Genomic DNA, 20,020 nt, shown 5'->3' on the forward strand with positions numbered 1-20,020 from the left:
CAGTAGATTAATAAATGATCAATTTGTACTTGCAACATATTAAAAACTAAGTAAACTACTTGTACTTAAATGGATTTTTTAAAAATATTATACAATACAATTAGAAATGCCGTATAATATAAAAAAGGACTACTTACAGATATAGATAACTCGTATTATTCTCTTTCGTGTATGTGTGAAAACTGGTGAAAACAAGCCTTGTTTGGTACAGTTGAGACGACATGAGTATGAGGATTACTGTTGTTGGTATTAAGTTATCGATAGAAATTAATAATTCGTTATAATTTATAATACTAAAATGCCTGCAACCGCTTTACACAAATTTATAACGTTGATGGGACTATTGTCAATATTACATACAGCATATTCAGCTGCCCAACGTACGTACTGCAGTTATAATTAAGAATTTTTTGATCGAATTACCTTTCCTTAATATGTCTTAGGTTAAGTTGTTTGTATCTTAAATTGTCTTTGTGCAATGCAATTCACAGATCGTTCGTATTTACGGATAACTGAACAGGAATTCATTACCTTACCAATTGATGTATGTATAAAATTAGATTTACAAATCCTGGCATATAAAAAGTATGGTGATACGTTTTTATTACAGATTTTAATACAAGGCATTATCAGTTTATTTATGGTTATGTATGGAGTAATGTATATTGCCGGTGATTTTAAGGAAATTCGAGCAGTGGTTGATTTAGAAAACAAATCGTGGGAAACATTAAGAAATCTTCCATCATTTCAAATATTCAGTCATCGTGGAAGATCTTTATCTTCTTAACACATACAGTGAATCTTATGTTTTTATTATTTATTTTTGGGGGAGGCACAATAATATCGTCATTCAATAAGTAGTATATTGTAATGTACGGAATTGTGTAATTTAAGTAATTATTTATTATTTGATCATAATTTTATTACATGTATAACAAATACAAAAAGATATTTGTGGTAATATAGTATGAATTTTGAATCACATATTAAAATGTGTGAATGTACATATTGTTTCTAATAGATGTAACAATAGAATACAAATGAAATAAATATTAAAACTTTCTGTTTTCTTATTCATGTATTTTATATTTATTTTATGCAAAATACCAATGAACGAAGAATAAATGTAATTTCATGTAAAGATATCACTTCTTTTGCTTCTTCTTTTCAGCTTCTGCTTCTTTTTCTCTCTCAATTTCAGTAACATATTCTCCAATGGTATCTAAATCTAGCATCTACAGCATAAAAAATATGTGAAATGAATCGTTCAAGGAAAAGATAGAAAATAAGAGTCGTAAACTTTATATACCTGTAGAGGTTGACCGCGTCGCATTACGGCGATTTCTAAATTTTTTCTTCCTGATTGTACAACTTCTAGTAAAGCTCTAATAGCCAATTTTATCGTTCCTTTTTCTGTCGCTACTTCTTCTGGTGTATAATATTTTTGTAAAAATTCATGAACTGTTTTAGCATTTCGACCTGTTGCGTTTGCCTTTAAAAAGAAATTAATATTTTTTCTTTTTTCTTTTGCAATTAACAAGAATAGTCTTTATGCAGATGACATACCTTCCACTCATAATAAATGCCTGAGGGTTCTGTTTGATACAGGTGTGGAACACCATCATAATCAAAACCAGCTAACAGACATGATATTCCAAATGGTCTTCTACCATTACTTTGTGTATATTTCTGTTTCAAACCTAAGAGCAATGATCAAGTTATTCGTCTTATAAGCATAGACATAATTGAAATGTAACAAGTAAAATATGTTTATTTACCTGCAATGTACCTAGTTATATATTCCAATGTAACTGGATCTTCTACAGTTAATCTGTGACTCTGACACTCAACTTGTGCTCGATTAATTAGTACTCTTGCATCTGCTGTCAAGCCTTAGAACATAAAACAAGATATACATTAAAATATAGTATGTCTGTAGATCATACTACAAATATTTAAAAGATCTATCTATAAACGAACCTGCAAATGCCATTACAACATGTTCATCTAAGAGACATATCTTACGAACTGTCCGTTCTTCTTGAAGTTTTGCAATGGACTTCTTTTCAACACCTAAAACGACTACGTCGTTACCACGAACGCCAACCTGATATAAATCAATTAAAAATATTTTCCTTTTACATAGATATACATTACAAAGCATAAAGACATACATCATACATATGAAAAGTATTTCAATTTACTTTAAATTCAATTTATTAACTATACATATTTAAACGTACTTAAATATTATTACGCAAAATTTCATATAGAGAGAAAGATATACTTAATGCAAAAGATATATAGAAAGTTGAACAATTTAACCGCAAACATAAAAGAGGTTAGACAAAATATATCACCGTACCGCAGAAGAACCTTTTCTCACGGCTTCTTGTGCATATTCCACTTGTAGCAAATGCCCATCTGGTGAAAATACCGTGATAGCTCTATCGTACCTTGCTGTCATTATTTCAAACTTTACAAAAATGCACTTCACTTACTTCGTCCACGAAATGACTTCGCCGTTTTTCGAACTGATCGCTACATTCGCTACTCATTCAGAGGCTTGATTCCATTTCTTACCGATAGAGGGTAATACAGCGGAACGTATTTCTCTCGACAATAGGAATAACGGATTGAAATAGGGAGGATGCGGGGTTGAAGTCATTTTCGGGGAAAAGGGAACAACGGTCACGTGGTACTTTGCTGCCGTATTGGCGATTGGTTATGATCACGCAAGCGCAATCTTATTCTTATCGAGTAAAAGTGAGTTAGGTGAATTGACATATTCATCTAATAATGTCATAACAGTTTGACATATATGTGAAAGAACTATTAGAAATACGTTATGCAAAAGTAGCAGTACATATATGGGTAAGAAATTTCCAGTTACCGGCCTAACTAATGAACTTCTAAGCAATTTTATTGGGGGTGAATTATTTTCGAAGTTAGAAAGTCATATGTCTAAGCAAAGCACGCTTGACAGTGATATTTAGATTATATCGCAAAACAAGCCATTAATACCTCAACGAATATACGACACATCAATGTAAGCGACGCATCAATGAGTATCAAGCGTTGCGTCAATAAATGTAATTGATGATAAAATCAATAAAAAAGAATTCTATTTAAAAATTATTGACGATGTATCTTAATCTCCTTATGCTATTGATATTGACGATTTAATTTATATAATTGCACAATTTATCGAAGTTTCGATATTTAGGTAATTAGATTAACATTTAATCGCTCGGTGATAAGTTATATGGTGTTGAAAAATTCGCTGAATCATGTTGAATATGAATCACAATGCTTTGTTATGTGCAGAAAAATGAAAGATAATCTTCTAGTTATCTCTATTTCTATATAATCTCATTAAATAATAATTTATTGAATTTATTGTATAGTTGTCTATGCTCATGGTAGTTGCAAAATTAGATACCAAACAAAAACAATAAAGATATTTAATATTTATAAAATTCTTACGTCTCGATGATATGCATTTATAGAACACCATTAACATGTCAGTACACTGATATATAAAAAAAACACTTTGTATCTCTGTTCTACGGAGAATGTTCTATCTTATATGTATAATTGTAAACTAAAAGTCTCATTTTGAAATTTCGCGCATTCAGCTAAAACCAATCAGCAATGCGGCACCAAAGTACCACGTGATCGTGTTTCCCGCTCCCCACTGCAAATAACTTCACTCTCCTCGCCTAAAGTCTAAAGTAGTGGTTTACGCTTCATTCCGTTATTGCTATGTCCATGATCATTTTCTACCAGTTTTTACATACATATATCGATAGTGACATAACACATTTGCATAACACATTGTTTGTTATTGCTTGTTTTTCCAAAAATGTAAGAAATAACTTACATTTGCTTTCAAGAAAAAAAAAAAAAAATATTGCAATCAATACATAACTGTCGCTCGCTTAACACGTAGAATTACGACCCTGTCTTTTTATTAAGAAAAACTTACGATAAATAATATCATGTCGCGTCCTTGTAAAAACCGCCAAGTTATCGTTTCTAGATTTTTAAAAACTTATCAAATGAGAAGAGCAGTATGCATGTATCTACTGCTGTAATGAGTTGCGTTCTTAGAAAACCATCATATGTTGGAGAACAAATGAAAAAGGTATGTACGCGGTATCGAGAAAGATACAATAAATGAACCAAATTTTTTAAAAATAACACCAGCGTTCCAAAGGTAATGCAACAGGTATTAAAGAAAGATTATAATATTAATTAATGAAACGTTTTGTCGTTTGGCGTACTGTATATTAAAAAAGATATTAACAACTTTGGAGGCTTCTTAAACAAAATAAATTTTTAAGATAGATTTTTAAATAAAATAGTAGGATACTACTTTGCGAATGTATTGGTAGTAGTGGGGATGAATAAATAGAATCTGTATCATGCTAGTACAAAAGGCGACGATCGGCTTGGTGAAACGTTCAGTCAAGGTTGAGAGCTCTCTTATGCTGTGTTTGTTCACGTAATATGATCGGGTTGGTAAAATATTTATTATTTTTGACACTTCATTTATTATCCCTGTCTAACGATTTCTTTTTGGTAAAATCTTTTTTACGCAAATGTCCGTTAACTATTGTGCGAAATCGGTGTCAGAGTTTTAACATTTGTCCTCGATGGAAGTTACTCGTGCACCTATGTGTGTAGTCCTTAGATCGTTTTTAACACGGAGGAGTTGCTTCGGTGAAAACTGACAGGATTTAATTTAATAAAGGCAACTGACTGAATTTAATTTTTTAGAGCTTTGACAAATTAAAAAAATCATTCTCAAGTGTTATTCATTTCGAATGTTTATCTTAAATGATTATATAGTGATGTTCTTTGCACATTACATGGTGTACGTGAGAATTAGTATGTATTACTGTACGCAAGTTTTATGCAATGGATCATAAAAATGAAGCAATTACGCGAAATATGTGAGTTTTAGATAATATTTACATTTCTTATCGAAGTACTATCAGATACGATGCGGCCGTATTATATTTCGTTAATTTTTTAAATAATTTTACATTTTCAAACTTTGTTCTGTCATCGTTAAAGTAGTTGAAGGAAACAAGTTACAATATACTATACATATAATACACATATTATGTATATATATATATATATATATAGATGCAATCGTATTACATACATGTATGTATGTATCAATAATATAATATATATAGTGTCTTTATATTTAATAATTATAAATAATTATATTTTATAATTATTTAATAATATAGTGTCTTTTTATTTTTACACTCGATAATATGGAAAAATAAAATAAAATTTTTGATTAATCGGATTTCATATTGTATTTCCTTTACTTCTGTTATTACCGAACAGATAACGCGAAATAATTGATATCATTTGTTGATATTCAACGTAAAAAGGAGGCAATCACAGATGTTTTAATTATCTTTACGAAGTTCGTTATTATAAAAGGGTATATATACATGCATATAATCACTCGATAACATTTTTAAGTACGTAAAGATATTTCTACATAAGACGAATTTCATTTTGCTGATTCGATCGAAACGGTCGATATCAACACTCGAAGTAATCGTGCATCCTTCTTCCGCGTATTTAAAATAAGAGACAAACGCAATCTGTTTCTATTCAGATTCGAAGATAAAGGCGAATTTATTAGAACCAATAAAAATGTTGTTATCATCGAAATATTTTCTTTCCGAATTATTTTGGAAGATTAAGAAAACAATTCCTTTTCGTGCAGACTAAGCAGAAAGAGGGCTGTAATACTTGGGGTGAGCATCGCTGTAGTTCTAACTGTAATACTAACGATAATAATCGTTTTACTCGTTACTGGTACAGAAAATAAGAATTCAGAATACACAGGCGGTACTTCGTATTTCGGAATATATACAAAGGTAAAGTATGATGTAAGATAAACTTTTTCATTTGCTTACTTACTAAAGTGTCGCTCGATTTACATACTTTCGTTCGGAGAAAGGAACGTCAATTATTACATTTACGATCGCGATCGAAGCGACTCTTACGTTGATCTGAACTCATGTTTTCTGTTTGCAAGGGCGCGGTATCTACGAACGGACAAGAATGCGCTCAGATAGGTGCCGGTATGTTAATGAGAGGTGGTTCGGCTGTCGATGCGGCTATAGCATCCCTGTTGTGCGAGGGCGTTGCATCATTACATAGGTAAATTAAACTTGGATTATACATGTACGCATGATCTTTAGTTTTCGAACTCCCGTCTTATAACGTTGCATTCTTCGATGAATCGAAGCATGGGGCTGGGCGGTGGATTTTTAATGACCATTTGGGACTCTACTACCAAAACTGCCAATTATCTGGATGCGCGGGAAACTGCTCCATCTGACGCGCACGAGGATATGTTTCAAAGCAACCCTGATTTAGCGCTGTTCGGTAAGCTGTCTGATCTTTTTATTACATATCGTTGTTACTTGCAAACATAGTGTAGATATATTAATCTGATCGTGTAAACGAAAAAGGTGGATTAGCAATAGCTGTGCCGGGCGAACTACTCGGATATTGGGAAGCTCATCAAAAATACGGAAAACTGCCATGGCCCGATTTATTTGAGCCTACTATTTCTTTGTGCGCCACTGGATCTCTCGTAACTAAATACCTGGCCTCGTATTTGACGAGTAAAGAGCCGTTAATAAGAGCAGAAAAGTCTTTGGCGGAAATCCTCATAAATCCTATTACCAATTCAACATGGAAGGTGTCACATTTGTCACGCTTGTTTTTCTTTCATAGTCTCCGATTAAAACATTGGTCGTCATAAAATTTCGCTTCTTTTAGGTAAATGATAGAATAAAGAGGCCGCGTTTGGCAGAGACGTTAAAGTTGATCGCAAGTCATGGACCCCATATATTTTATAACGGAACTATAGCTGATAGCTTAGTCGAAGAAATCAAAACTTTCAACGGTATCATTAAAAAGGAAGATCTGCAAAAGTACAGGTTTGTTTGGACCCTCAATGTACATGCTTAGTGGGGGAAAATTGGCAATGAATTTGTGAATGATATGCTTATTATAGAGTAAAATGGATGAAACCGATAAAATCAACGATCGGGAATTTAACGATGTATACCGCACCACCACCGGGTTCAGGTGCGATTCTAGCTTTTATTATGAATGTTCTTCACGGCATGGTTCCTCACCACGACAACAAAATTATGTGGCAAATTATAGTCGAAACGTTTAAATGGGCTTACGCGAAGAGAAGCGAATTGGCTGATCCTGAATTCGTCGATATCAGTGAGTTGGCAGTTTACATTATCTAATTATCAGCCGCAATAATCATACGTAATGAAGAGCAATTGTATTTTATGATATACCATCAGAACTTTATTTTAAATCGTTTTAGATAAGAAGATGCGATAAGCGTAAATTTGGAATCAAATGTCTCGGAATTAATAAACATACGATATTTGAAATGAGATATTTTCGTTGAAAAGTTTAAAATCTTATCATTAACATCCGAGAACATTCCTATGTTTCTTCTTTATTTTACATAAGCAATAATCCTTTCAGCTTCCGTGCTTGATAATCTGACATCCATCGACTATGCCAACAGTATTCGAAATAAAATTACAATTAATAAAACAAACAATGATCCGAAATATTATGGTGCTGTTATGAGCACACCAGAGGATTCAGGGACATCTCACGTTTCTGTCTTAGCTCCAGACGGATCGGCTGTATCAGTCACATCCACGATAAATCAAGTGTATGTTGATTTTGTAAGCTCTCTACTTTTAAATGCAATTTTCAAAAGCACACCTACGCCTATGAATAGGATAAAAGACGTATCTTTTAATTCTCTATATCAATTCGATAGCTTTGGCGCGATGAGACGTTCAAGATCGACAGGGATAATTTTTAACGATGAAATGGACGATTTTAGTTCTCCAAATATAACTAATGGTTTCGACGTACCACCTTCGCCAGCGAATTTCATTAGGCCTGGAAAAAGACCTATGAGCTCTATGAGTCCAACCATCGTTGTATGTGTATTTTATGAATTAAGAGATAAATATCGAGTATTCCCATCTTATTGTTTCTCTTTCTTGTTCGTAAAGGTAGACAATAGTGGAGAAGTTCGTCTAGTAATTGGTGCTGCAGGCGGAACTAAAATCACCTCTGCAGTTGCAATAGCAATGGTATTAAATCTTTGGTCAGGATATAACGTAAAACAAGCTGTTGATACGCTTAGAATTCATCATCAGGTAAAGTTCAACGTCAATTCGTCATTCGATATTGCGCATTTCCAACTATCAATAACGCTTTTTATGAAACTCCAGCTCTTACCAATGGTTGTTCAAAATGAAAAAGGATTTTCTCCGGACGTGTTAAATTATTTATCTAGCATTGGACACAATGTTTCAACTTACTCAGGAATTGGAAGTGCAATTACAGCTATATCCAAACAAAACGGAGAAATAATTGCTAGCTCAGACTTTCGCAGGGAAGGAAGAACTGCTGGCTTTTAAATGATTATTTGTGGTAGAATATTCATTGATGAATAAATGCGAGCACACACACACATACACACACATGTGCCTACGCGCTTACAGTAAGTTAGAGATAACGAATAACAGAAAAATGTTTCAGTATGATTATACAGAAATATCTTTACCAAGCTCTCCTTTTCTGTCATATAGTATCTCAAAAAGTATCGGTAAACTACATATAACGCAAAAATGTTTAATATTTGTGACGAAATAAATGTTTAATTGACCTTTTTAAGATTCTCAACAGATATAAGCATCAGATATATGTTATATAAAAAATAACATAAATTTTATTAGATACTTGAAAATCACAGGCGTACATTTAATGACGCTAATTTTTACATATTTTTAAAGAACGTAACAGGCCCCATATAAAATAATAATTTATTTTAAAAAATGTACATGTATCGTTCATTAATTTACATTAGTTACATTAATTTACATTAAATAATACTACGAACTACCACTATCACTTTCTGAGAGTTCAGCTTTTTCCTTTACTTTTCTTACACAACGTCTTATCTTTTTCGTCTTGTATAATCCTTGTTTCGACTTTCGAATTACTTCGATCGCGTGTAATTTTTTTTTTAAGGCATTTGCTTTATCACTTTCTCTTTGTGGTATGTATTCATCAACATTTTTCTCGTTACAAGCAGAAACGGTAAAAACTTTAGGTTTAGTATTATCAACTAAAGCTCGTTCATTTTTCAACTCTCCTCTTTTTTTTCGATTTTCAACCAAAGATCTCTTTTTCTTTATTGATTGTTGCGTGCTTTCTACACTTATGGAATCTTCCTTAGTTTCATTGCTTAATTTTTGCACTGCCTTCTGAACTCGTTTACTTAAATTCATTTCAATTGATTTCGGAATAGTTTGTAATTTAAAATACGCATTTATTTTCTGTTGACTTTGTTTTTCTTGTAATCTTTTCAATACCGGTTCGATAATTTTATTATACTTATTTTTATCCCAACCAAATTTTTGTTTTACGTAATCGGCTAGAAGTATAATATTAGGTTTACCCCACGTGAAAGTCTCTTTTGATTCATCCACTTTAGGCGAAAGATACGCTTGTACAACAGCTTGACTCGGGAAACCTGTACGTAAAACAACAATGTATCATATGAACTGTGTATAACAATAAAGGATATCATATACTTGTACCTTTTTGAATTTGTAAATTCTGTAATTTGGTTCGCAAATTCGTTTTTCCAGGACCAGCGGTTTTACCATTTTCGATCCAAGAAGAAAAGTTTGTTAAACCTTGCAATAAATCGTCGCCTTCTGAAGGGAATGCTGCTAATATTTCTAACGCAGTAACAGGTCCAATACCAGTTAAACCTGTTGTATAATCGCTACCAACCAAGAGAGCAAGCCGTATCATTTCGTTTCGCGTTAATTCTAAGAAGGAGATAAATATTTTATAATTTGTACACGGATGCGTTTCTTTTTGTATTGAAAGTACAATAGGCTTACTGAAATAGTGTTGTATATCACAGGATCGAAATTCAAGAACCTTTTTATTATTATCAAAAAAATTTTTGTAAACGCATTGTCCACCAAATAACCAAATATCTGAATCATCTGTAATCGTACCATCGATGAGATGAATTTGTTCCAAGTATGCGCATTGCGCCTCTGCTTCCATAGGTGCTATAATATATGGTATTCCGAATAATCGTAATAGTTCCTACAAATAAATAATTTCATTGATGTTATGTTAAATAAATAACAGTGCTAAGAATTTATCAAATTTACATCGTGATACCTGTGCTTCGATTCGTATTTGGTCAGAAATATCGATACCTTGTCTTTCTAATTTACCAATATTTGCCATTAGTTCTGTTTGTTTGTCCTCTAATTGTGTCTGCAATTATACTAAAATATACTAGATATTCCTAAACTATTTCCGTGTATCCATTACCCGTATGTGTATATCTAATCTGATGTATGTACGTACTTGTAACGATAACAATTCCTCTTCGTTCATAGGTATAGGGCTTATTCTTTTTGTATAGTCAGTCAGCATGTTAACATTTGTATTGTCTTTGATATTTGCAGCTTCTACATTATCCTTTATAGAATTGGTTAAATTTTCGATGCTACCTTTCATTTGATTTTCTTCTAATGGTACATTTGTGTTTAAAGTATTCGGGTCGATATCGATAGTGGTCTGCGCATTAAGATTATCAATTTCTTTTAAATTAAGCAGCTGTTTATCTTTAATTTGATCTTTTTTTGAATCTACTGTTTCTTTGAGAGTGCGTTCGTTTCTTGATATTTCTTGATCATAATGAAATATTTCCGCCGATTGTGTAGGATGTATATCTGTATTGATCTCGCTATTGTGTGTTTCAAATACGTCGGCAAACATATCATCCACTACTTTTTCATCAGATCTAAATGTTATTTGGATATCTTGTGGAATATATTTATTAGTAGTAGTACCTATATCTGGTATCGGTATATCTTCTATTTCTATGAAATCGTCCGAGTCTGACATTGAGTCTATTGAATTAACTGTTACTACATTTTTTGATTCAACTTGCGCTTTATCTGAAATGTTTGCCATTCTAGTAGGAGAGATATTAATGTTTGTCTCAGTATTTGATTCAGCTAATTCCGGCTTCGATACATCGATTGATTTTATAGTATTTGTGTAATTATGTTTCGTATCTTCTTTGCCGTCCTCAGATATTGAAGAATGCTTCGTATTTAATGAATTATTTTTACTTTCACAAGGCTGTATTGTTTTAAATGAATCGATTTGTTGTGATATTCTTGACATATTTTCGACATCTCTGTGAGTTTCTCTGTTATTTTGCTCAAGAAGGGTAAGGATCTGTTTTTCCGTTAATCCACTATATTCTAACATATACGTTAATGCAGGATTCGTAATGTTTTGTTTGAAATATTCTTTTGGTAATACTCGCGACTCATTGGATTCTACTTCCGATTCTATATCGCTATCTGTTTCCCACCTAAATTTAAAATTATTCATATCTGTTATAGCAGTGTCACTGTCACAATCATCATCAAGTTCATATTCATTTATGTCATCACAGATTTTTGTATCTTTACTGGGTCCAGCAGTGGCTTCATCCATTCTATTTTCGTGCTGTATGCTCTCGCTATCTGAATTAACATCATCGTTGTCTTTTAGATACGCATTTTTATCTACAATATAAAGCATAAAGAATTAAGAAATGATCAGTTTCGGCTTGTATAGTAGAAAGCTATTACGTACCACTAATATATATTAATCTAGTTGTATTGTCCGCAGCGATACGATAAGTATAATTTTGAACGTTCGTCGGTATTCCTTGTTCTTTTAATAATTTATCTAGCTCGTCCAACGTAAGCGTTTTTCCACCCATTTCTTTCTCTGCAGATTCTAAACTTTGTTGTACTAATCGACGTTTTAATAAACGTTTCATTTGGAAACCAGAAAATTCATTTGATTCCTAAATAAAAACATGTTTCAGATAAACGACAAAATTAAATATTTATACATATAATCCTCAAAATGAGCATGTACTTCAGGCATTTCATGCAAACGGCCCCATGAACTTTGTTTTCTTGTTTCTTTGAGATCTGTTAGAATTTCATAACGCACATCAGCTGGTAAAGTTTTAAATTCGGCGCTAGTTACATCTACGCTATGAATATTGCCACTCCATTTTGTTTGCTTTTTTGGACTTGGTTCATCAGATGAATCAGAATTACAATCATCACTATGACTTGATTCTGCTTTACTAGTGCTTGGCATATTTGGCAATTTGTACATATCATTCACAGTTTGCTTATTTTGCAAATTTATAACTACTTCAGAAGAGCCATTCGTAGTAACTTGTTTCTCTGTATTAAGAACCGCCTTTATTGTAGAGTGCTTTATCAAATTATTTATTAATTCTGTCCTCATCTGTTGGGCTTTATTCTTGGCCATAGATTTCTGTTTCCTGCGCAAAGCCTGTGAACACAAAAGAATAAGAACCTCTTTTCTCACTACCTGGTTCCCACAGCAAACTAATTATGTACAGACAATATTATAATCAAGATAAAAGTACAGTTTCATTAAACATGCATGCAACGTACCTAATATTAGGACGTATAATAGTTTAGACAATTAGAAAGTTAAACGAAACCAGCTAAATTATATTATATAAAGATCTATAGTTGATATTTTAGTTATAAAGTACACATTCTTAAAGTTTATACTTTAAAAAATGAAAGTGTAATAAAAAATATATTTACAATTGTGTTCTTCTTAAGCATTGGCACACCTCCATCAAAAACGAAAACTGGTTTAATTTTATAATACAATAGTTTGCATATTCTATGAAATAAGCCAATAAGATGAGCATTAGGTTTAGGATTACCAAAGCGGTCCTGATACCCTTGTAGCACTTGATGTATCCAGATTGATATATCTAAAAAATCACAAAATTTTATTGTTTATATGAAGATAATTGATTTGCAAATAAATTTATGTGCAATTATTAACGTAATAAATGTAAAAATACAAATTTTTAGGATGTACCAATAGCTAAGATCTTTCCTTCTAATGTTTCCAGGGATACTTGTTTTCCTGTTGCATCAAGTAAACGCCAAAGACCATAAACACCCATTATTACAACTTAACAAGTCTCTAAAAAGTAATACATTTAATGACTTTAATAGACACCTTTTACTACAATGCATCATAGTATATTTTATAATTTACCATGCAAAATTGTATGTATATCGAAAGATATAATAAGAGCATAAGGACCAAATATATTTTTAACAATTTATAACCTAAACTCTAAATACGTTATGAAAATATAGGAGGATAAAAAATAACATGAAAATATTTATTATTTGTAAAAAATAAATTTGCGTGCGTATATTTTACATACACACGTACATACGTGTATTTATATTAATGTTAAAACATTAAATCATATATTTTTAATATGATATTAGTATCTTGACGCGCAAAACTTATTCTTACAGACATCGCACTGGTGTCAGCTGATTACAAAAACAATGTGCTTATATATACTTACACATTAGACGCACATTTAGATCGTATGGTGTAATATGTTTAAAAAAAATAAGCAGAGATTGTCAGAATTGTATATTTTAATCATATTATTATCGTGAGAAAATTGGTAATTCACCAGATTTTCTGAATAGCATTAATGGTATTTTATTTTCATCGTATTATTATGTATTTACCAACTCCTTACATTCACGCTTTAAAGATAAGAGATGTAATCTTGCCGAATTATTTGTTCATATATTAAAATTATGAAATTTGCTCATACAAGTTTGATGCATAAAATAGAAGATATTGTATTAATATAAACATATTATAGTTTTGAAATATGTGAGTTTAATAACAAAATAAAGTTTTTCATTGAAGGAAATGGCAAAATTTTCGAAAAATGTTTATGTATACACAGAAAATAAGTGTCATATTTGTAATACGCAAAAACTAATCTTGTGTAACATACGTTTTCATCGATAACGTTCGCCGGTCTAAAATTCATGTAAATTTTTTAGCCGTCCAAGAACTCGACTTTCGATGGAATAAAAGGTGAGCTTATATAGAACGTTAATTTGTCTATCCACGCGCACTCGTCCTATATTACGCAGTACCAGGCTATTGGCCGTTCGTGTGATTCGAATACAAGTACTCGTAACGTAATATGTGAAATACAGTAGTGTGTAACTCGTCTAGTCCATGGGTATATACACACTTGCAGACATGATGTATATATCGTATCGTCATCATGAGAGAAGTGAAGTGAGGTAGAGGCCACCCACTCTTTCCCACAGCAGGTTTTTCCCACGCCCCCCAGGGTAACCCCAACATCCTTTTGCGGCAGCAATTCCACGGTATCTATGGAGTAGAGGGGAGCAGCTCACGTCAGGTGGGGAACAAGAGGGGAAACTGGAGGCGCTTGGGTCGACCAGGCCATTGTACAACAGTAAAACAATAGAATCAGCAGCTCAGTAACGTAACTATTCAAACCCCTAAAAATTCTTACGCTTTCATACCGATTTTATAAGTATTAACGTGTGTGACCGTTATCAATATTTCTTACACAACTTAAAAATTATATAATACTTCCTATTCGAAGATATAACGTATAATTTTATAAAATATTTTGGTAAATTGTAATAGAACGGTATATCTAATTGTGTCTTTTTCTTTCGTTATTCGGTACTTCTTTGAAAATTTCCATCTTAAAGATTTTCGGTTTATACTCGGTATTAGACGATAAAAGAAGAAGGAAATGATTGAAATATTTATACGAATGGCAGTGATCGGTTTTATATCGAGAGGTTCATGGATCCCTCTATAAATACGTACCTGTTAGAGCCACTTACGCGGGTAGTAATAACTCTACGTTGTCGTTTCGAACTTAGTTACTCGGCGAACACCGTCCGGGTAGGTTGTATATTTTCTAGTAAAATTGTCGAGATATGTGTTTATCAGTCGCTATTAGCCTGAAAGTGACAAGACTGCAGAAAACCTAACTATAAGAAGGAAACCACAGAACGTATTCAAACAGTGTTTCGAAACAGTATGTTTGTATTTTGGATTTAAAGTGGCGCGCGCGCGGCTAAATCATTTCTAAGGGTTGGTAAGACTGTTCGGAAAATTCGGAAAGTGAACAGGTGTTTTTTGAATGGATTAGGGAGAATAGGTGACGAGGACGCAAAAGGATTTGCGAATGTTGAAGAATCAAGGAACAGTGTGACATTTGTGAATAACCGATCATTTTAAAAAATGCACTGGGATTTATGTTTCCATTGAACATATTACGAAAAATGAGGTGAGCCCCCAAAACGTAACCTGTTTTTGTTCGGTGTAATCTTTGCATCAAGAAGGTAAATAGAAGATATTTTTAGTAGTTTAATAAATCTTTATTAAAACAACTGTACAAGCTTGTTACTTTCAACATTTATCAATCTATCTATGAAATTAAAACAATCTACAATGTTCAGTTTCTATTATTATGGAATGTAAATTCTTCATATTCAGAAAGTATCTTTTAGCAAGAATATCTTTTTCTTCTTATAACGTTATATATAATTTTATATCTATAAACGTTACAACACGCATAAAGTTTAGATCAGTTTGTTATTTATGTGCTAATATAAGTTCTGTTATTACAATGTACTGCAATACATAAAGTTTAGTTCGTTGATTTCACGCAGAAGAATGTGTTTGTAATTCTATTCATGATGCATTTAATTAAGAGTTGTGAGTATATGTAGCTTGTGTCAGACAATTGGTATCACAAATTTTATTAGGAAATACAAGCTTTTTGCTTTTCCTAGAATATTATTTTGTTGGTTCTTTGTAAAATGCACAGTAATATGTAACATGGATGAGCAATATTGTACTTTGTAACCGATACTGTGTTTGAAAATTAAGAAGATTTAGAGAAGTTACCTTAGCATATGTAAAATTAATCAGAGAACATCTTTATACTTACAAGTACATGGATATGATTGTATAGACACGACGAACAAGGGTGATTTAATTCATGCAGGAAAAATGAGCTCAGCTTGGTTCCCACAGTATATATGTACATTTCCTCTTTCCTGTACTAAGACTAGCAATTCTTAGGAGCTCGTTTAAAGAAAGATACCTTACGTTAATTATATCTTGCATCGAGAAAAACAAAAATCTTTCCCACACTTTAGTTTTACACGAATAGAATCCTATGCATCTATGTCTATTCAAAGATATATAGTTAGAAAGACAACTGTTTTTTACAATTAGGGTAATACGTATAGATTTGGATGTCTGCAATAAGAAATTATGATCCTATTTATGTATATTTATTTCAATTTGATTTAATGATATATTTGTGTCTCTCTAATATCTACTTGACAAGAGAATATTTGAAAAAATAAGAACGATATTGAGTGTGAAAAACAATATTGGTTATAATTGGCCATGATGAAATGTATTTCAGGTAAAGAGGCAGTGGCAATTATGACATGCATAGATGACAAGGATAGTCTGCAGCAACCTAACAACTCTGTTGTATAGTCGAGAGAATCGAAGCGAAGATTAAATATGCCACACCAGTTTGGTTTGCCGACGATGGCACATGGAATGCAATCTCCTCCTTCACCGACTTCGGTCATGTCGGTTTACCCCCGATTTGGATCCGGTGTCTATAGACCGGATCATCAAGATCAAAGGTTGACACGCGAAGCAATGGAACGTTATTTGCGCGATAGAAGCGACATGGTTATTGTAATTCTTCATGCAAAGGTTGCGCAAAAGTCGTACGGCAACGAAAAAAGATTCTTCTGTCCTCCACCGTGTATTTATTTGTTCGGTGATGGGTGGAGAATGCGGCAAGAGCAGATGCTTCGCGAAGGAGAGAGCGAGCAGTCTGCTCAGCTTTGCGCATTTATCGGGATCGGGAATTCCGATCAAGACATGCAACAACTAGATTTGAACAATGGTAAACAGTATTGCGCGGCAAAGACACTTTATATTTCGGATTCGGATAAGAGGAAGCACTTTATGCTCTCGGTGAAAATGTTTTACGGTAGCGGACACGATATCGGTGTGTTTCATAGTAAAAGAATCAAAGTGATCTCGAAGCCGTCGAAGAAGAAACAATCGTTGAAAAACGCCGACTTGTGTATAGCGAGCGGAACAAAAGTTGCGCTGTTTAATCGGTTACGATCTCAAACGGTTAGCACGCGTTATCTTCACGTGGAAAACGGAAATTTTCATGCCAGTTCGACGCAGTGGGGTGCGTTCACCATACACCTGTTGGACGATAATGAGAGCGAATCGGAAGAGTTTCAGGTTCGAGACGGCTACGTACATTACGGCAGTACAGTGAAATTGGTATGTTCGGTAACAGGAATGGCTCTTCCACGTTTAGTAATTCGGAAAGTGGACAAGCAAATGGCCAGTCTAGAGGCGGACGATCCAGTTTCGCAACTGCATAAATGCGCTTTCTATATGAAAGACACGGACCACATGTACCTCTGTTTATCTCAAGAACGTATTATCCAATTTCAAGCTACTCCTTGTCCAAAGGAGGCAAATAAAGAAATGATAAACGACGGTGCCTGTTGGACGATAATCAGCACCGATAAGGCAGAGTATCAATTCTTCGAAGGCATGGGCCCGGTTAGATCGCCGGTAACACCGGTACCGTTGGTCCATAGCTTGCACTTGAACGGTGGCGGGGACGTGGCAATGCTCGAATTGACGGGAGATAATTTTACGCCTAATCTTCAGGTATGGTTCGGTGACGTGGAAGCGGAAACTATGTATAGATGTCAGGAAAGTATGCTTTGCGTGGTACCAGATATATCGCAATTTAGGGGTGAATGGCTCTGGGTGCGGCAACCGACTCAGGTGCCTGTCTCGTTGGTTCGCAACGATGGTATCATTTACGCGACCGGTCTGACGTTTACCTACACTCCAGAACCTGGTCCTCGGCCTCACTGTCCGCCAGCGGACGAAATTATGAGAGCCCCACGCGGCATGCACAATCAACCGAACATGCCACCGGCGATCGCGGACGTACCTTGGAACACCCATCAACCCCCTCAATCGGGTCTCTGATGTTTCCTAGACAATTACAGTGCGCATCACCAAAGTTTACGAGTCAGTGAGACGAACGCTGTTGTTTCCGTTCATTCTTCGAACGATATTCCAGTTGTTTCTATCGATAACAACGAGCCAATCGGCGACGATGTTAACTCAGTGACTACCTACGCAGCGAAAGACCTATTGCTCCGAGTCGACAGTGCGGCAACAAGTTTAGACAATACAAAAAGCAGCACGTAGCAACCATTTCGTTGCATTGCGTTGCGTTGCGTTGTGTCGCATTACGTTGCGTTTTATTGCGTTACGACGCTACGTTGAATATGTACAGTGTACGGTACCGAGAATCGTTTCCCTATGTTCATAAATACGTAGGTACCTAGCTTTAAGTGTTGATACAGAATTACACACAGGGATTAGAATTTATAGCGACCATAGAATTAAGAGCTTTTTACGAATGTGAATATATTTAGCTATTACTTGGTAAAAGGAATATGATGGGGAGGGGAGAACAAACTCGAAAATTTGTTCGCTCATTAAACGACGAAACAAAACACGCTATTAAATCTCTCCGTTGTATTAGATTAGCCATCGAGACTTAACGGCGTAGACCGTACAATTGCATATCGATCACTGGAAGTGGTTGTACATTTCTCATCGATTACTGCAGATTCGTTCTTCGAATGATCAGATATTGTTATCGAAGGAATCTAATATATTTGGTTTAAAATTGACCGAATTTCTACCGCAATTATCGCAATACACATTGTATGTAAAAACGTAGTTTTCAGAATGCTCTTGCTGATACTTTTTACATTTATAAAAATGTAGCATCAAATCATTTTTAAAGGCATTCATCTTTATTTATCGAGAAATACGAATGACTTGCGAATATCGGCCAAGATACGAGCTACATATGCGATGCAAATATTCGAACGACTAATTCATCTTTTACAAACCAATTGAAAATTTCTATCCATCCAGTTTCTTTCTTTTATATCATGAATATTTCAAATGTATTTAATTTACTGTTTTACATAGTATATGCATTAATGCAAAATTGAACATTATAATCGTATTTTTCTCGTGATACGTAATGTACGTAACGTACATTTCAGATGGACTACACGTTAATTTTGTGAAACTTTATGCGCAACTTAGAAATTATTCTAGATTTAATCCAATTGGAGAAAATCGTTAGTATCTTGCCGAAATTGCAATTTGCTATTTCGATTGATTTCGTGCGCTAACCGACTATCGCTGTTTTATTTTACCGACGATTATTTATTTTCATAATTGTTATATAATTTCGTCAATGAAACCTTTGATTGCTTTTTTAACGTAGACGTAAAATATTGTGCACGCTCCCTATTAATCTCACTGATTATCGATATCACGATTTTTCTAACGGAATTCTTGATATCATCCACAGAGAAGACAATATGCTTATTCGCGCGAAAATACGATATGTAACGGTGCATTTTAAATGGATGACACAAAAGAAAAATCTAAATATATACGTTTTTATGTCTCTCTATGTTTTACAATAAATTGGTCAGATTTATATAATAAAGTCTTTACTTCATGACCTACACGTTATTTCCAAATCCCAAGATTCGATAATAGAGACAACTGTACGTACATGACTGTTGCGGCACGAAGCTCAGGTGTACCTTGAAAAAGTAATTGCATTTGGAAAGAATGGGCCAATCGTTTTACATTTCACCGAAATTGTTCGAAATACCAATACGATATTATTGTATGCGAAACGCGATAATATGTTTCGGCCAAAGAAACGAAATTCGTTGATACGAAAACTAAAAATTATTAGCTAGAAACAATTCGTTTTTTGACTCCTCGACTTGGTCGAAGCGATACAGGCTCTTTTCTA

The 20,020-nt window shown here is 33.7% G+C and overlaps 5 protein-coding genes across 12 annotated transcripts; 3 read left to right on the top strand and 2 right to left on the bottom strand.

Annotated features, from left to right (window-relative positions):
• Positions 1-171: 171 nt before the first annotated feature.
• Positions 172-1,073, top strand: EMC5 (ER membrane protein complex subunit 5). Its single transcript, XM_033327214.2, has 3 exons — positions 172-380; positions 492-544; positions 611-1,073. The coding sequence occupies exons 1-3, from the start codon at positions 299-301 to the stop codon at positions 785-787; spliced, it is 312 nt and encodes a 103-aa protein (XP_033183105.1). The 5' UTR covers positions 172-298; the 3' UTR covers positions 788-1,073.
• On the bottom strand, positions 1,060-2,605 carry Prosalpha4 (proteasome alpha4 subunit). The gene is made up of 6 exons (XM_033327131.2): positions 2,366-2,605; positions 1,981-2,107; positions 1,779-1,892; positions 1,567-1,700; positions 1,310-1,492; positions 1,060-1,235 (listed from the first exon to the last, which is right to left on the bottom strand). Exons 1-6 carry the CDS (start codon positions 2,465-2,467, stop codon positions 1,146-1,148), a joined length of 750 nt encoding a protein of 249 aa, XP_033183022.1. The 5' UTR covers positions 2,468-2,605; the 3' UTR covers positions 1,060-1,145.
• Positions 2,606-4,431: 1,826 nt separating this feature from the next.
• LOC117153177 (glutathione hydrolase 1 proenzyme) lies at positions 4,432-10,287 on the top strand. 4 transcript variants are annotated; one of them, XM_076624205.1, is made up of 12 exons: positions 4,464-4,520; positions 5,762-5,792; positions 5,860-5,915; positions 6,077-6,201; positions 6,290-6,429; positions 6,516-6,748; positions 6,829-6,989; positions 7,067-7,287; positions 7,564-7,759; positions 7,871-8,036; positions 8,112-8,258; positions 8,334-9,706. In XM_076624205.1, exons 4-12 carry the CDS (start codon positions 6,125-6,127, stop codon positions 8,520-8,522), a joined length of 1,530 nt encoding a protein of 509 aa, XP_076480320.1. In that variant the 5' UTR covers positions 4,464-4,520; positions 5,762-5,792; positions 5,860-5,915; positions 6,077-6,124; the 3' UTR covers positions 8,523-9,706. The 4 variants fall into 4 exon arrangements, 3 of the variants coding, with proteins under 3 accessions (XP_033182840.1, XP_076480320.1, XP_076480319.1); XR_013060040.1 differs by lacking the exon at positions 4,464-4,520 and adding exons at positions 4,556-4,958; positions 9,759-10,287 and having other exon boundaries at positions 5,762-5,915; positions 8,334-8,605; XM_033326949.2 differs by having other exon boundaries at positions 4,432-4,520; positions 5,762-5,915.
• Positions 8,914-14,380, bottom strand: mus201 (rad2 superfamily protein mus201). 5 transcript variants are annotated; one of them, XM_033326870.2, is made up of 10 exons: positions 14,042-14,363; positions 13,084-13,191; positions 12,798-12,973; positions 12,082-12,513; positions 11,791-12,007; positions 10,504-11,720; positions 10,312-10,410; positions 10,020-10,233; positions 9,708-9,944; positions 8,914-9,640 (listed from the first exon to the last, which is right to left on the bottom strand). In XM_033326870.2, the coding sequence occupies exons 2-10, from the start codon at positions 13,169-13,171 to the stop codon at positions 8,997-8,999; spliced, it is 3,324 nt and encodes a 1,107-aa protein (XP_033182761.2). In that variant the 5' UTR covers positions 13,172-13,191; positions 14,042-14,363; the 3' UTR covers positions 8,914-8,996. The 5 variants fall into 5 exon arrangements, with proteins under 5 accessions (XP_033182761.2, XP_033207011.2, XP_033207028.2 ...); XM_033351120.2 differs by having other exon boundaries at positions 9,708-10,233; positions 14,042-14,380; XM_033351137.2 differs by lacking the exon at positions 14,042-14,363 and adding an exon at positions 13,454-13,996 and having other exon boundaries at positions 9,708-10,233.
• Positions 14,381-14,790: 410 nt separating this feature from the next.
• Su(H) (recombining binding protein suppressor of hairless) lies at positions 14,791-19,714 on the top strand. Its single transcript, XM_033326994.2, has 2 exons — positions 14,791-15,370; positions 16,523-19,714. The coding sequence occupies exon 2, from the start codon at positions 16,627-16,629 to the stop codon at positions 18,145-18,147; it is 1,521 nt and encodes a 506-aa protein (XP_033182885.1). The 5' UTR covers positions 14,791-15,370; positions 16,523-16,626; the 3' UTR covers positions 18,148-19,714.
• Positions 19,715-20,020: the final 306 nt, after the last annotated feature.

Source organism: Bombus vancouverensis, chromosome 14, assembly GCF_051014615.1.
Source record: "Bombus vancouverensis nearcticus chromosome 14, iyBomVanc1_principal, whole genome shotgun sequence".
Classification (NCBI taxonomy): Eukaryota; Metazoa; Arthropoda; class Insecta; order Hymenoptera; family Apidae; genus Bombus; species Bombus vancouverensis.

What these genes read in the sequence shown, in the direction of transcription:
- mus201 (XM_033351120.2), bottom strand. Translation starts at nt 13,171, where the DNA reads ATGGGTGTTTATGGTCTTTGGCGTTTACTTGATGCAACAGGAAAACAA. An exon ending in TAGATTAATATATATTAGTG is followed by an intron (nt 11,721 to 11,790) that starts GTACGTAATAGC and finishes TTTATATTGTAG; the next exon opens with ATAAAAATGCGTATCTAAAA. An exon ending in AAATACGAATCGAAGCACAG is followed by an intron (nt 10,234 to 10,311) that starts GTATCACGATGT and finishes ATTTATTTGTAG; the next exon opens with GAACTATTACGATTATTCGG.
- Prosalpha4 (XM_033327131.2), bottom strand. Translation starts at nt 2,467, where the DNA reads ATGACAGCAAGGTACGATAGAGCTATCACGGTATTTTCACCAGATGGG. An exon ending in TATAACTAGGTACATTGCAG is followed by an intron (nt 1,701 to 1,778) that starts GTAAATAAACAT and finishes CATTGCTCTTAG; the next exon opens with GTTTGAAACAGAAATATACA. An exon ending in GACGCGGTCAACCTCTACAG is followed by an intron (nt 1,236 to 1,309) that starts GTATATAAAGTT and finishes TTTATGCTGTAG; the next exon opens with ATGCTAGATTTAGATACCAT.
- LOC117153177 (XM_076624204.1), top strand. Translation starts at nt 4,924, where the DNA reads ATGGATCATAAAAATGAAGCAATTACGCGAAATAT. An exon ending in TTACCAATTCAACATGGAAG is followed by an intron (nt 6,749 to 6,828) that starts GTGTCACATTTG and finishes CGCTTCTTTTAG; the next exon opens with GTAAATGATAGAATAAAGAG. An exon ending in CGCTTAGAATTCATCATCAG is followed by an intron (nt 8,259 to 8,333) that starts GTAAAGTTCAAC and finishes ATGAAACTCCAG; the next exon opens with CTCTTACCAATGGTTGTTCA.
- EMC5 (XM_033327214.2), top strand. Translation starts at nt 299, where the DNA reads ATGCCTGCAACCGCTTTACACAAATTTATAACGTTGATGGGACTATTG. An exon ending in AGCATATTCAGCTGCCCAAC is followed by an intron (nt 381 to 491) that starts GTACGTACTGCA and finishes TGCAATTCACAG; the next exon opens with ATCGTTCGTATTTACGGATA. An exon ending in TCATTACCTTACCAATTGAT is followed by an intron (nt 545 to 610) that starts GTATGTATAAAA and finishes TTTTTATTACAG; the next exon opens with ATTTTAATACAAGGCATTAT.